At 47.9% G+C, this 16,051-nt stretch overlaps 1 protein-coding gene across 1 annotated transcript; it reads left to right on the plus strand.

Moving 5' to 3' along the window:
- The first annotated feature begins 33 nt into the window (after nt 1–33).
- LOC308432347 (uncharacterized protein) lies at nt 34–15,015 on the plus strand. The gene is made up of 6 exons (XM_080932120.1): nt 34–108; nt 4,310–4,996; nt 8,614–8,716; nt 9,089–9,375; nt 11,482–11,589; nt 12,827–15,015. The coding sequence occupies exons 2-6, from the start codon at nt 4,353–4,355 to the stop codon at nt 13,515–13,517; spliced, it is 1,833 nt and encodes a 610-aa protein (XP_080788246.1). The 5' UTR covers nt 34–108; nt 4,310–4,352; the 3' UTR covers nt 13,518–15,015.
- Nucleotides 15,016–16,051: the final 1,036 nt, after the last annotated feature.

The raw sequence follows: 16,051 nt of genomic DNA on the forward strand, positions 1-16,051 counted from the left end.
ACTCCTATTAGCTCTAGGAACTGCTGGCAGAGGCTGAGGAGAGCTACTTCTGCTTTGTTTCGACTCCTGAGGTGGAAAGGACCCCACAGGTCTGGCCAAGAACGTGAGGTATGGTATTGAGTATTATTGTTAGGCTGTGTTGAACACCCTTTTCCTGTGAAAAGAAAAGTATTCACCAGGACTCGATTTATCAGAGGTTTTTTATAAATTTATTTATTTGATGTAATGTATATTAGACAATATATCAGAGCCTTTTTTCATAAAAAGGTTTCTTTATTTAACGAATGTGAGCTTTCTTCAGATACACCTGAAGAAGGCATCATATCCCATTACAGATGTTTGTGAACCACATTGGGGAGGTGGGAATTGAACTCAGGACCTCTGAAAGAGAAATGACTTTCCTAAACGCTGAGCCATCTCTCCAACCCATTGTCAGAGCCTTTGAGACTCAGTTTACCCGAGTATGCTCTGTGGTGGAACCAGAAATGTGGAGTGCTTGGGTCTTACTTTGAAGGAGCTCTTTTGGTGATCTAAAGACTCTCACAGCTGTGACAGGAAAGAGGCAGGTTTCTAGAGCAGATGGAAGACATGAAGCTGAGATCAAGTCTCCAGAAGCCATCAGCCTCAGGGAATTGTACAAGACTAGGGTACTGCTTATGGGGAAGGATGGCAGCCCAGAACAGTGAAACCCGGATCTGGGTTCTTGCTGCCTGTCAGAGAAAGAAATGAATTAAAGGGCTTGAATCTTAAAATCACAGTTTATCCAGAGAGAGCCACCAGTCTGAGAAAGTAGATCAATTCCCCTCACAACATGTATTTCATACAGTCTCCATCCAGCAAGTTATTTAAGGTGATAGCGCCACAGACAAAGACAGCCACTACTCCAGGAGCTTTGCTTTGCCTCTCTGGGAAGGTGATCAACCTAACAAATATTCCTATATAATAATGATTGACCTGTTAACTTTTTGCGCTCTTTTTTATCTTCAGCTGTTTGAACTTAGGCACATAGGAACTCAGAGTTCATTTCCTTTGTTCTGATTTCAACCTTATACTCCTCCAGAGATACTGGGAGGTTAACTCAAAACAAATGAGAGGGTGTCCGTGGGTGTCCGTGCTAAGCTAATAACATGCTCATTTTGGTTCCTTTCCTCGGTGTAGTGGATTATTTGTGTCCTCATAATACAGAATGTGAAAGTGTCCCTGACTTTCCCCAATCATTCTTCACTGTCAGTAGCAACTCTGAGATCTATATCATATGAAGGACACATCCAGACACCATGCACCTGGTTGACTGTCAGCATGACTTCTTACTTGTAAGAGAATTCTGTGGTGAGAAAAGATATATGCCAGGACATACCATGTGTAGCTGGAGCACCTATGGTTGGAGTGAGAATCCCTGAAATATGCCTTGTTCTGAAACAAATATAATCAATAAAAGTCTGAGCCAAAGTGTACACTATTAGAACATGTTGAATTATCCTTGTTCAGAGTGTGCACTATTAGTTCCTGTTGAATTATCCTTGTTTAGAGTGTGCACTATTAGAGAGTGTTCAATTATCCTTGTTCAGAGTGTGCAGTATTAGAGCGTGTTGAATTATCCTTGCTCAGAGTGTGCACTATTAGAGCGTGTTGAATTATCCTTGCTTAAAAAGAACAGTAGAGAACACATGATCACATGCCTAGAAAAAGTTAGCAGCATTAACCATTCTGATTTGGAGATTAGCAGCCTTCCAAGTGCTTCCAGCTGCTTGCTTTAGAAAGTTTATACAATACAAGAGGCACACACACACACACACACATGGACACACACACACACAGCACCACCACTACCACCTCCACCATCAGAAACAACAACAGCAATTCGTGTCAAAACATGGAAGAATTATACAAAACCAAAGAACCTCCGCCCCCACCGATACTTACCAATCTGCCTAATTTTGGTTTTGAAGCAAAATTTTGGTTCTTTGGTTGGGTAGGGTAAAAAGTCTACAACATTAACTATTTAAAAATAAACCTTAGACCCAACATGGGGAACAGTTAGTGATCAATCACAGATGTAATAAGTCAGTTATGAATACAGCAACATAGTTTGTCTTTTGTCAAGGTGAAGACATGGACAGAATTTTAACTGACAGAACTGTGGTGATTTGGTTTTGTTTTTAATTCTGGATGATACTGGTTAAAATAGCAGAAATATCAAAATTATGATAAAGCCATAATGACTTCTGTGTAAAGAAAGCACATGTCCATCATTCTTTATGAAGTAATGTCTTGAACAACAAACACATTCAGACACAGATTGCTACACACAGATACATAGGGGATTGAATTTACCTGGGGAAAAAATACTATAGAAGAGGTTATTTAAAGACGTTAACATAAACAAATTAGACTTAATGAACATCTTTGAAAGACTGGGTTGTCTATGTAGTTAAAATTCTGACAAACTTAACGAAAAGCATAAGCAATTCATTAGATTTTTTTGTATTTTTGCAAATGCTGAGAGCAGATTAATATCTTACAGTCTTACAAGAACTCACTGCTTTAAACTACAGGCCTTTAGGTTGTGTGGGTGGGCATAAGTTTGACCTAAGGAACCCCAGTAACGGCACAGGGCTGTACCACCATAGGTTGTCCCTGAAGACATTGGGCACCCACATTTGCCACTCACTTCAGCTTGATGGCTATACCTGCATTATTTTGTTTTTTTTTTGTTTTTTTTTTTTTTTTTTTTTCATTTGAGGAAAAAATCTAGTCATTTTATCCAAGGCTAAATCCTATTTACCATACAGAAATCCTTCAGTATCTAAAATCTCCCCCTTGACAGGCATGGTGGCCATGCTTAAATGCAGTACCGGGAAAGCAGAGGCAGGGGACCAGAGTGTGAGGCCACAACACTCCTCCTGTGTATGTGGAAGAGAGAGTCAGGTACACCTCTTGCCCATGGCAGTAAAGTGACACTGGTGTCAGCTGATGTTCGAGGATCCCTGAATGTGAGCTGGCTCAGAGCTCCAGCAGCTCTCCTGCCTGGGGACTGTTCCTTGGAAAGCAGACCCACTGGGGCAGAAAGGGGCTCATGAGACACCACAGTTGTATCCTTCACACCGTGGCTAAGGGGTGGCGATATCAGTGTGGGCTGCAGATCCATTTCAGTAGGAGCAGCTACAACCAGGCAGGGGTGAACTCTGCTACAAAGGCCTGAAGCAGGACAGTGTGAGCACAGAACCAGTGACAGGGTCCTAACACAGTGCTTCTCAGACCCTAATACACTTCTTCCTGTCCCACTGACCCCAAACCTAACTAATTTGGCTACTTTTATTACTCATGATGTAAATACCTGATATGTCTGTGGGTCTTCGGTGGCCCCTGTAAAAGGGTTGTTTCTCACACACACACACACACACACACACACACACACACACACACACACACACCCCGGGTTAAGAAACACTCCCCTAGCAGGTACATTCAGATAACCAGGCTGGGAGCTGGAGAAAACCACTAAAGAAACATGAAGGAATGGTGGGCTTCATTGGGTGAAGTCCAACGTCCCATCCCAAGCTTGTTTGTCCAGGTCTATTCCGTGGAGTCACAAAGCAATTGGATATGTGCCACCTTCTACTCCAGATATTGGTCTTTGGTTTATAATTATACCGGGGCCATCTAAGGAATTTCCTTCCCAGGTCTACTGCCCAGAGGAAAGGCAGGTGCCAGTAGTTTCTACTTAATGCTACTTCTAAGTGGGAGCCATTCCAGACACTCCTGGCTCTGCAGTACCAGGTGAGAGGAAGAAAGAAAGTTGGGGTCTGTGTTACACAGTATTCAAGGAAGGGCGCTTGGGGTTAACCCCAAGCCTTACACTACCTCAAGTCTTCTTTCTAGTAATGAGAAAGGGGCTTTGCTGGAACTTGAGCTTAGAAACACAGCTCTGTGATGCAGAAAGTGACTAGGAAACACAGTTCATGGGACATCACATCTTCCTTCACAAAGATGCCATCTCAGTACCAAAGGCCAAAGAGCAAGTAACTGAGTGAGGAGAAAAGGAACATGCATGTTGCATACAAGTCAGAGCATTAAAACCAAATGTTCCTTTTTCCTGATCTACAGACAAAGACACACCTGCTCAGAGAGGATAAGGGGAGGATGCAGGGGAGTTATGTCCTGCTGACACATACTTCCTCTCAGTGTTAGTGTCCTGCTTCCTTTCTGGTGACAGCAGAGAATTACACCTTTGAAAAGGGTCTACATGAGTCCTGGGAGGTGGGAAAAGGGAAGTTCAGGAGACTCACATGGCTTCTCTCTTCTGCAGAGTTCAGGGAAGGTGTGCAGGAAGGTATAGCTGTTTCTTCTGGATGCCAGGATTTGAGACCCAGAAGTCTCCCATGTCTTATCACATCCGCCAATACCAAGACAGCGACCACAAAAGTGTTGTGGATGTGTTCACCAAGGGCATGGAAGAGCACATCCCTTATACCTTTCGCCACATGCTTAAGCTGCCCCGCACCCTCCTACTCTTACTTGGGGTGCCCCTTGCCCTGGTCCTGGTGTCTGGCTCCTGGCTGCTGGCTGTTATGTGCATCTTCTTTCTGCTCCTACTCCTGCGGCTCCTTGCTGGATGGCCCTGGAAGGAATATGTGGCCCACTGTTTGCAGACAGACATGGCTGACATCACCAAGTCCTACATGAATGCTCATGGTTCCTGCTTCTGGGTGGCTGAGTCTGGGGGGCAGGTGGTGGGCACAGTGGGTGCTCTGCCAGTCAAAGATCCTCCATCAGGGAGGAAGCAGCTGCAGCTCTTCCGCATGTCTGTGTCCTCACAGCATCGAGGACAGGGGATAGCGAAAGCACTGGTCAGAACTGTCCTCCAGTTTGCGCGGGACCAGGGCTACACTGATGTTGTCCTTGAGACCAGCACCTTGCAGCAAGCTGCCATGACTCTCTACCTAGGGATGGGCTTCCAGAAGACAGGTGATTCCTTGATGAGTGTGTTGTTGAGGTTAGTGTGTATTTATACAATTCAATTAACGTACTCCTTCCCTTCTGCCTAGGAAGGGGCTGTAACTTTATTCTCCCATGCAACCAACACACGAACCAGTGAACCCTGTCATGTCAGTGTGATTGAAAATAAAACCTTGCATCTGGGACAGGAACTGGTGAACCCTGTCATGTCAGTGTGATTGGAAATAAAAGCTTGTTGGTGTGCACCAGTTAATGCATGTGGTGGCTGAGTGGGGGCTTGGGGACTCTGCTTCATTCCTGGTGTGTGTTTTATATACCTATGGCCACATTACTGTTATATTAGAAACCATGCCAAATACTACAGAGTTGTTTTAGCTCGTGTTCACAACCTCAGAGTAGAGACTTTCATTAAAAAGACATGGAGAAGTTATATAAAATACTAAGATAGCTCATTTACCCCCAGGCTTCAGTTAAATTACATTTCTAACTACTGCCTGTGTTTGGGACCCAAGAGCCCTGTTATGCACATATAGAAGTGCTCTGACTCCTCAGAAGTAGAATATGGGTGTGCACCCATGTGGACACATAGTCACTATAGTCTCCTTATTTGGAAATTAGAAAAAAAAATGTGGGCTGGAGAGATGGCTCAGTGGCTATGAGCACTGACTGCTCTTCCAAAGGTCCTGATTTCAAATACCAGCAACCACGTGGTGACTCACAACCATCTGTAATGGGATCTGATGCCCTCTTCTGGTGTGTCTGAAGAGCAGCAACAGTGTACTCAAATAATATATGTGTATATATATATATAATAAATAAATATTTGAAAAATGTGCCTGTATTACTTTCTCTTCCTCTGCAGAAATCTTGCTATAGCTATTTTATAGGAAATGAAACACTTCTCCTGTCCTAGGAAATAGCTACTTGCTGAAAGCCCATGAGACTTGTATAGTAAGTGAAACAGGGCCAAGACGTGAGACAACAAGATCAGCCCTTGCTATGACCCAAGTTGGACCTAGTCTTGGGGCTCTGTTGAAAGAAATCCAAAGGCCAACTACCCAGGTCTCATCTCTTCCCAGCCATCGAAGCCCAAGGTCTTAGGCACAATCTCCTGGCCAGTGTCTGAGCTGTGAAGCCTTCAGGGGTCCCTCCTCAGGACAACTGGTCTACCCTGGGCTCAACCCTTCAAACTTCTGAGCCACAACAGCCCTTTTCACTTTGCTAGTGGATTACCTCAGGGACTGAGTGACGGTGAAATGGAGTTTTGAGCACCACAGGGTATTAGGGGAAGGATGAAGAGAGTGGGCGGGGCATATGGCCCATGGAGGTGTGGCAAGGCCTGGGGGCAAGGGAGATGCCTCTGGGGGGCCTATGTTGGGAACCCCTTCTCCCTGAGGGACCAGACACACAACGGTATAGTACAGAATAGAGTTTATTCAGGTCATGGGAGAGTTAAGAGAGTGGTAGAGGCAGACAGTGGGAGAGAGAGAGAGAGAAATAGAGGAGTAGAGGCTGGCCATGAGCACTTGGAGGGAGAGGGGGGAAGGGAAGGAGAAGAGGAGGGTAGGGGTGGGAGGGCAAGAGAGCCAGGAGGCAAGAGAGGCCAAGAGAGAGAGAGGAGGGGACAAGCAGCCCCTTTTATAGTGTCTGGTCACTGGGATGGAGCATACCTGACTACTGCCAGGTAATTGAGGGGTGGGGTTTACAGAATCCCAACACAGGGAAAGGCAGGACTCACACACAGGATGCTCCAAGGCCAGCACATTGTGAGGCTGCCTTCTGGACAGGAAGGGAGGAAAGGTTTGGGGAACCTGCACTGCTGGGAATAGACCCTGTCCTCATCCACGTCCCAGACAAAGCACCAGCTCCCTCTCTCTGCCTTTCAATCTCTTCCAAGCCTCACACACCTTCCCCAATGCCAAATACAAGTGAAGGCTGAAAAGTGGCCTCTTCTGCTCTGGCTGTGGTTGTACAGAGGGCCAGCCTCTAGGGCTGAGGGTGGGAGGGAGGGCAGTGCTGACCGGGGCAGGAAGGGCCGTGAAGGCATCTGGGACAGAGAGCTGTGATGCATCTAAATTCTGAAGGCCATGTCACTCTCTGTGGTGACTGAACAGAGTTGCAGCAAAGCCAGGAAAAAGAGCACAACAAAGGCAGAGTGGCCATGAGCCAGCACAGCTCCAGGCAGCTGAGCAGACAGCTTGGGGGTGGGGTAAGAAGGAGGTTGGCAGCAGGAGGCTATACCCAAAGCCTGTGAGCCACTGGGTTCTCCTAAAATGCAGCTGCAGGCTTAGGGCAGGCTGGGTTCTCAATGGTGGGTGGGGTGTGCCGAAGACACCTCCTGTATGAAGACACAAAGCCTTCCTTATCTTTCTGGATTCTGGGGAGCAGCAGGGACCACTGGCTTACACAGCTCCTCCTCCACCTTATCCCCTCGCTTCTTATCCATGGAGGCAGATACATATGTGACATATGAAAACATACCTGCCGTTGCTTTTCTCCATCCACAACCCTCTGTAGGCTGGTGCCCAGTAGAGGTTGGAGGAGACCACCTCCTTCTTCTTTAAACAGTCTCACACTGGAACCTGGGACTCATCTATTAGGGTACCCTGGCTGCAAAGAATCCTGGGGATTTTCTATTCGCTGCCTCTTCAAAGCCAGAATTACAAGGGGTGGCCAGCAAGCCTCGGGTTTTCAACATGGATGTTAGGGATCCAACTCAGGTCCTAATGTTTCTGTGGCAAGCGCTTTTCTGACTGAACCATATCCCTACCTCCTACATCGCAGCAAGACACTCTAGCTAGAAATGAGCAGCTTTCCCAAAGCATAGGAGGCCCTGGTCTTCACTGGTTACTGTAGAGAACATTGTTCTTGCTATCCTTTGAGAGACATGGGCATCGTTAACTCCTTCCTTGGGAAACAGCAATACTCTATACATTTTCTCGGTCAGAGGCTTACAGAGATCAAACACATCCCAAGGAGAGAAATGGAGTTTCCCAGAATAATCTTCATGACATACACATTAATAAAGTGTGCCAACAGTGGCAGTCCAAGGTGGGGACTGTGTTCAGTAACTGGCACTGCTTGCAGTTATCTGAATTAAAGTGACTTTGGTAGCTTATCCCTGAGCTGGCATTTGGAGTGTGGTGGGGCAGCCTCCGAGTACAGGCATTAGAGGTGCTATAGTGCAGACAGCAGACTCACACCAAAACCAACTCAGCTGTTCCTGCCGTCTCTCTTTCCCACTCTTTGCATTGTAGGGGAGCTAAATTCAATGCCCCACAGTGGAAGGAAAGAACCGGTTCTTAAAAACTCTTCTCTGATTTGAACAGGCTGATTATGGCTCCCTTGCCGCCCCTCCCCCAATTTTTACAAGTCGACTCCTCCTGGGTGTGGAGGTCCTCACCTTCACTGTGCTTCTGCTTGTTTTGATTTCTTAGATACTTGCTATTTCAGAAAGAATTTTCAGATGGCTCTGAAGACCTTCCATTTGAGATGTTAGGTAATGTTGCTGTCACCCTCTTAGGTTTTATCTGAATTAAAGTGACTTTGATAAGACATCTTTCAAAACCCCTGATATCAAAACAAGGACCCAGTGTTTTCTGTTTGAAACATCTCCTGGCCTGCCGCCTTCCTCAGTCATGTGCTTCCTTTCAGATACAAGTTTTCCTTTCAAGTTGTTGAACATGCTTTCGGGGGACTTTTTATCGTCAATTTCCAGTTTGTAGTGGGAGATTTGATGGTAGCCACCCGATCAGACGTGGGTCAATTATCAAAAGAACTACTCGGAGCCTGAAGTGTTTCCACACATCAATACGTGCTCTGTGCGCGAGTCTCTGCCCGTGGGTCACACTGGTCTAGTTATTTTACTTTTCTTTGATTCTTAATGGACTATAGTTTCATGACCTCGAGGGACGTTGTATACACAGAATTATAAACCCTTAAATTGTGAAGTGCTTGTTTGTCATCGTTGATGTTTTTTTTTTTAATTGGAAATAACGTGATTGGGGGAAAAGGCTGAGTTCCTACTGAGCATGAAACCCTACAGAGGCAGCAGACACACACTGTCTCTTGCACGCTCTTGCACGCACAAGCTCTTCAGCGGCCTCCGCTCTCCTTCATCCTCGGGTAGTGCTTCCAGAGGACGCCGCGGAGCGAGGAACGAGCCGAGCGGCGCGGAGGCGAGCGTCCCTTTCACCTCCACCTTGGAGGGCACACAGCCGACCTTGGCGCGCACTCTCACAAGAAAGGTGTCCGCCAGGCAGGAGAAGCGCTCACTGCCTCAGTCCCCGCGAACGCCGCTCCGTTTCAGGTGCCCAGGAAGATCTTCCCCACGGAAACAAGTCCGCCACTTCCGGAAGAGCCCATTCGAGCCCAGGTAGAGAGCTGCGGAGCTGCTGAGGGGTCTTTCGGATCCGGGTGGGCGCCCTCACTGTCCTTCCGATGAGTCTTCCTCACCGCAGAGTCTGGGTTGCAGAAGAAAGCAGGTGCTCTTAGGCGGCGGTGGGAATTGGAATGGTGTTTTGAGTCGTGCCTTAGTTCTTTGCCAGCATCTTAACTCTCGGTGGAGCCTCTCAGGTTCTCCTTGGGGTGGGGAGGGATAATCACCAAGGGAAGATTCACAGTTCAAGAACATTCTGGACTCTTATCAAGTGGGATCTCAGGAGGGATTAGGGAGGTATCCACGTGGGGAGGTGAGTGAGTGCTTTACCTTGAAGGAGATCCAGGAGTCCTTGGAAGCCAGATTAACACCCTCAAACATTTCTGAGGATAGTGAGTTTTCCAGGATGGGCTATTGGCCCGAGACCTCTTGTGTATTTGACACTGTGGAGGCAGTGAGTGGCAAAAGATCAAGGCACTGCCCTTGAGAAAGCCACCAAGGAAGAGAGTGGGCTGCAAGGGTCTGCCCCTGCAAGTTCTGCATCCTTATTAGGCAGCACGAACTCAATTCCAGGAGCACAAGAGACCACAAGTAGGTTTTTTATCTGGGGATTGACTTGGCCTGGTTGGGGGAAGCAGTGGGTAGATAGCAGGAGTAGCTTCTGGCTATGGATTGAATGCGCCCTTACACCCGAGTGCAGAGGGCACAGAACTCAGGGTCCAGCCTGAGTAGGCAGTAACCCTGTAGCCTGCCCCATGGTCCCACTTTAAGACCTCAGAGTCTACAACCTACCAGGACAATGACAGCACCTGGAAACCAAATGTTAAAACACACGGACCTATGAGGAACACTCAGCACAGTAACAGCAGCATCCACCAGGACCTGGGTTCCAGCTTCTGGTTTGCCATATGATAGAAAGCTGAAGGCAGCACTGACAGACAAGCCATGAGTTTTCCAACCATGGTCTCGCCCTGGCAGATTCTGAGTTGCTCTACCATGTGCATCCCCACCTGAGTCGTGTTATATCTACTGTCATTTTTGGCTCCAAAATGTTTGTCCACATACATGGTGGAGGCTCAGAGGTCTTGATGTCTTTACTCTGGTCTCAACTATCCTTGTGTCTCTTGGTTCTTTGCCAACCCAAATGTTTCCTTTGTCACCTCAAACAAGGCTGTTCTTCAGTCCGTACAAACCATGAGATGGTGATGGACCATGGAATGCAAGGTTGTGACAAACCACACCTCTGAGTGAATTTGCCATAGTAATGCCTCTTGTTCCAGCCAGACTCACCTCAGAGCCGGGATCAAGTGCTGTTTACAGGCAGGTAGCTCGATTTCTCTGAAGCAGCGTTGTCCCCTTACCCAGCTGCACTGTGAGCAGAGTACACCTGCACCTGGGGCCTTCTCTAGCTCAGGTTCTACATCTGCCTTTGAGGAAGTCTGTTGTTATCTTCGTCTTCTAATTGATTCTCACGTATAGATCAAGTCAAATAAACGTGCACACAGTACATGCATCCCACTAATTAAGAGGATATCTATTGTAAGGGTCCATGATACATACACTTAAAGTTGTTCTCTTGCTCTCCTCCCTCCTACATTTCTCCCTCGTCCTGTTACCCCTCGATGTAGGGTGTCTTTCCCCCAAAACTATGACCATATTATCTTCAGGCTGCTCCTCAGTTCTGCTGTTTCTCTCCCTTTGCCCTGAGCAGTCCCCTCACTGATGGTAAAAGGCTAACTAAGCTCTCCTACAGCCTTGATCCCAAATCCTCCCTGGAAAACCTTACCACCTCTCATCCTCTCCCCCACATCTTCTGGTCTTTATTATTAATTTTTTTTCAAGTGCTTCTCCCTGTCTCTCAAGCCCCAAAGCTCCCAAGAATCTCCTTCAATACAAGACCCCACCAGGGTTGCCTTCCCTCTTTCTCCTTAGAACTCACTTGCCCCCAGGTGACCATAGGCCCAGGCTAAATGCTACAAAACCTACCTGCATCTTGATATTGTGCTGCACCTGTCACCCCTGCCTTGTGGCCTTGCTTCTGCTACCGACACCGTGTCCAAAGACTCCCCAGCGTTGCCACATGATGACTCCTGAGGAGCTTCTGGGGTGTAAGGTTCTGACATTCAACCTGATTGTCTCCCAAGATCCCACTGGGCCTGCCTACGAGGCCCAAGCGAACACCAGCTGGCTTATACACATCATGACCCTGTGCAGGTCGCCATGAGCAGAGACACAAAGGCCCTCTCTGATCTGTAGGTCAGTCCTGGAGGCAAAGAGCATCCATCTAACAGGGGATCTTACAAGAACAGGTGCTCCTCTGTGTCACCATTGCCTGGTTTGTTGAAGTACTTCCTCGGATAATCTGTGTGAAACCTATGACGTCCTGGTTCTGTATGGCTGCCAAGCTCACTCTGCTGCTGACTGTAGGGCCTGTTACCTAGACCAGGAGGTATGTGCCAGTGCCAATGACTAGGCTGGAAACCAGAGGTGGCGAAGTACACTGGGTGTGAGAGGATATGATATGAAAGGGAGAGAAAGGAGGGAGAGACTTCCTGAAATGATGAACTCAGGGCCCTCCAGAGCCAGCTCCCCCTCCAGGTGAATCCTGTGGTGATCAAGAGATCAATAGATATGTCTCCCATCCCATGTCACATCTCAGCTCTTGACCTTTGACTTATGATTGTCCAGGAGTCAGCTAATGGAGTGCCAGGCCTGATCTGTGTCCCAGAAGTTCAGCAGTCCCTGGTAGGGTATCCTGGATGTCACTGGAGGCGGAGGCCATCTTGGAAGCGTGGATCTGTGGTACTAGGTGAGAGGACAGAGAGGTGAGACTTGGTTCTCTGTGATTCTGGAGCCCCACAGCCTTCTTGAAGACCCATGGGTGGAAAGTTTTTGCATCGATCTTTTCCTTTTCTGTAGACTGAATCCTTCCATGTGCTGGAAAGAGGATTTGTTGAAACTTGCACCTGGAGTGTCTGGACCCTGAAGAGGAAACAGAAAACCTCAGAACAGCACATCTTTCTACAGTGTGACACTTCAGGTCTCAGAGACCAGAGAACTTGTAAGCAGAGAAGGAAGGTCACAGGGAGGACTCTGCACACAGCTTCCTGTATTAAATCTTCAAAGCAATCCAGAATCCAGGTATTGTTTTACCACGATCTACAGGGGAAGACATACAGGCTCAGTGAGGTCATGGGACATGTCCCAGAGACACGGTGAGGAAAGGGAAGAGATGGGGTGCTTAGGTGACGATGACCCAACACTGGTCTCAGTAGTAGTGTCTTGTCCCAGACATTTGTACCAGTAGTAGCATCTTGCTTCTTCTTGATTGTCACCAGAAGTACATCTGTTAGTGGAGTCTCCCTGGCTTCTGGGAGTTTGGGAGGGAATTGGGGGCCTGACCTGGCTTCCTCTATTTCCTGCAGGGCTCAGGGAAGCTGTGAAAGAAAGTCTGGATGTCCCTTGTGATCACTGATATTTGAGAGCCAGAAGTCTCCCCATGGCTCCTTACCACATCCGCCAGTACCAGGAGAGGGACCACAAAAGGGTCCTAGAATTGTTCTCCAGAGGCATGAAGGAACATGTCCCTGCTGCCTTCCGCCATGCGCTGACACTGCCTCAGACTCTGCTGCTCTTACCTGGGGTGCCGGTGACCATAGTCCTGGCATCTGGCTCCTGGCTCCTGGCCACAGTAGGCAGCTTCCTCTTTCTCCTTTGCCTGAGGTTCCTTATCTGGCTTGCTTGGAGAAATTATGTGGCTACATGTTTGCAGGCAGACCTGGCTGACATCACCAAGTCTTACCTGAATGCACATGGCTCCTTCTGGGTGGCTGAGTCTGGGGGGCAGGTGGTGGGCACAGTGGGTGCTCTGCCAGTCAAAGATCCTCCGTCAGGGAGGAAGCAGCTGCAGCTCTTCCGCCTCTCTGTGTCCTCGCAGCATCGAGGACAGGGGATAGCCAAAGCGCTGGTCAGAACTGTCCTCCAGTTTGCTCGGGACCAGGGCTATGGTGATGTTGTCCTTGAGACCAGCAGTGTGCAGTACAGTGCTACGGCTCTCTACCAGGCCATGGGCTTCCAGAAGACAGGACAATATTTTATCAGCATAACCACGAGGTTAATGGGTCTTTCTATCCTCCATTTTACCTACTCTCTCCCTTTTGCTTGGGGATCAGGGATGTGATGTTTGTTCTTTGATTGTCTGGGAGGCTCCAGTTCACTCTGCTGTGGGAACCAGTCAACACTGGTAACCTTACTACTCCAGTCCCAATGGTTCTCTTTTCATTCCTTCTGGGCTGGTGGTGACCTGTGGGTGTTGGCTGCCTGCTTCATTCTGCCTTCTTACGTGTCTCTCTGTCATCTTCCTAGATCCAGGATAATGTAGCACAAAACCCAAATGAGTCGCTCCTGCACACATGTCACTTAGGAGTGTGTTAGCTGTCAGCTTCAGTTAGGTGGTCTCAAGACCACAAGGCAAGCAACCTTGGCGAGCTGAAGTTCCAGCGCTCGAACAGGATTTAGGCTCTTTGCAGAAAAGCTAAAGTGAGCTCTGAACAGAGGCTTTTCTGACACACACGGAACTTGTTGATTACTGGAAAATCTAAGACTTGTGTAGAAATGGATCCTCCAGTGGTAGAGGCACAGCACAGTCATAGGTCAGGGTGGCCCTGTGGGAGCTGCAGCAACCAAGTGTGTAACTTACTCCTTAACTGCCTTTGCGAAGAAGGAGGAAGGGGACCTCCGATGCAGTGAGCGTAATTCTCCTGGGTGGGTGACCCTCCCTGTCCTTATTTGGTCCCAGTCTTATGAGAAAGTAAACAAAATGGATGCTGAGCAAGAAATGTTCTTGGGGATCCAGGAAGACAATATGGGATCAGGGATTCTCCTGAATATGTCTCCCTAGAGAAAAACCCCAGGACCAGTTGGCACTTGCTTGAGTTGGACAGCAATGGGCTTCCAGTGTTCCTGGTATCCTCTGTAAAAAGTTAAAATGGCAGTTTAGAAGTTGGAAGTGCCCTGTAGAGTAGAAAAAGGCAGCCTCAGAATCAGTGTGGTTGTTGGGTGATGATTACCGTGCTAGGCATAGGCAGCCTCCCTGAATTGTTAAGAAAAGGCCCCTAGGGCCAACGGCTCACAAATGTGGCTGCCACTGCTTTTGGTTCTATGCTGGAACTGGAGAACTCCTTGCTGAAGACATAACATGCTTTGGTTTCTGAATATGGAAGAGTCAAGCAGAGACTAAAGTGCAAGAGGCTGGTGTGCTGGCTGGATTTCTAGTGCTGGGGGACAGTTGTTGCACACAGTCTTGCTCTGTGTGCTGTGGACTTGACAGAGACTCACAACTCGTCAAGTTGCTGAGTTTAAGTGCCTGATCCTGTGGTAAAGTCTGCTATTGGATCATAAATGGAAGAAAATATATGTATATATAGCCAGCTGCAAGACTTAGAAGAGATATAGAAGAGATTTTAAGGTCTGGAGTGGCTGGAGAACCCTGTCTCTGTTTGGTCTGAGTTGAAACATCCTCTTGTGGAGGCCTGCCAGAGAAGACTCAGGAGAGGACCCCTCTCTAAAATCACCAGGCACTAACCATTGATCAGCAGAGAGAAGCTTCTTAGGAACTCCAGTGTTGTAGATTTTGTGAGCAGTTACCAATGTAATGGTAATACTGCCTATGTGACCCACGCTCCTGTAAGTAATCCCTCCCCTGTGATCCTGTAGCTCCAATAAACTGTTTCATTAAACTTGATTTGTCTGGATTTGTGCTTGCTTGCTCGCTTAGGTCTGCCATACTGCCTGAATGGTCTGAGTAGATGTTTGTTCACAGGTGAAGTCAGACACAAAACACAGACACAGAAACAGATGGTTTTACTCATTTTGTACCCACCTGGGAAGGGAACCAACTAACAGGAACAAAGAGGTCAAGCAAGCCCAGGGCTAAAGGACTGCCATCGTGGTTAATCAGCATGTTCTTGGTACCTGGGAAAGCTAGGTGACTCTTTAACCTCTAGTGCTCATGGACTCTGCCCCCGACACAGCCTCAGATCTGCTCCTGGACCTCCTTGCCCAGCCCACGCCCCTGCCCTTCCTCTACAGGCATGGCAGCAGCTCAGGGGCAGCAGAATTTGCTGGCAGCATCCAAACATGCCAAGATAACAGCCACTCTGCCGTTATCATTACGAGCTCAACAACCGTGCTTTCAGCTAAGAGGAAAGGGTGACCCGTTGCCCTGTTGGTGTTCTGTCTGCCATGAGAGTTATTTCTATCTTCACCTTGCCTTGGCCTCCTGAATACCGGAAGCACAGGTGTCTTCCATCATGCCTAATTTAATTTAATTTTTTTTAAAAGAAACAGTAGGTTCCTCCCTCCCAGTATTTTTGGGCTAAAGACTAAACAGCACACATAAAGCGTGGGGCACAGGGAGCCTGCAAGAAAGCCAGCAAGGTGCTGAGGTCCAGGGCCTTGCCTCCACACTCCTTATCCCATTGCCACGCTTCTGGCTATTTTGGTAGTTGGTGCGAATGAAACAATGTGGGCTAATGTTCAGGTGAGGGCAGGCACAAGATAAGGCAAGGCCTGTGGTTGGGCAGTGAAAAAGAAAGGTGAGTACGAAGTTCTTGAGAGGCAGGGGAGATAGGAAGAGGAAGAAACCAAGATGGAGGAGAAGCATGAACCAGCCCCATATGGTTTTAAATAGCCACAGGTAGCCATGAATATCTT

Source organism: Micromys minutus (assembly GCF_963924665.1).
Source record: "Micromys minutus genome assembly, chromosome: 18".
NCBI classification, from domain to species: Eukaryota; Metazoa; Chordata; class Mammalia; order Rodentia; family Muridae; genus Micromys; species Micromys minutus.

Bases quoted from the DNA above. Each gene is read 5' to 3' on its own strand.
- LOC308432347 (XM_080932120.1), top strand. From the start codon at position 4,353: ATGCCAGGATTTGAGACCCAGAAGTCTCCCATGTCTTATCACATCCGC. The intron at 8,717-9,088 runs GTGGGTCAATTA...ATCCTCGGGTAG, and splicing joins TGGTAGCCACCCGATCAGAC to TGCTTCCAGAGGACGCCGCG. The intron at 11,590-12,826 runs GTAGGTCAGTCC...TTTGAGAGCCAG, and splicing joins ACAAAGGCCCTCTCTGATCT to AAGTCTCCCCATGGCTCCTT.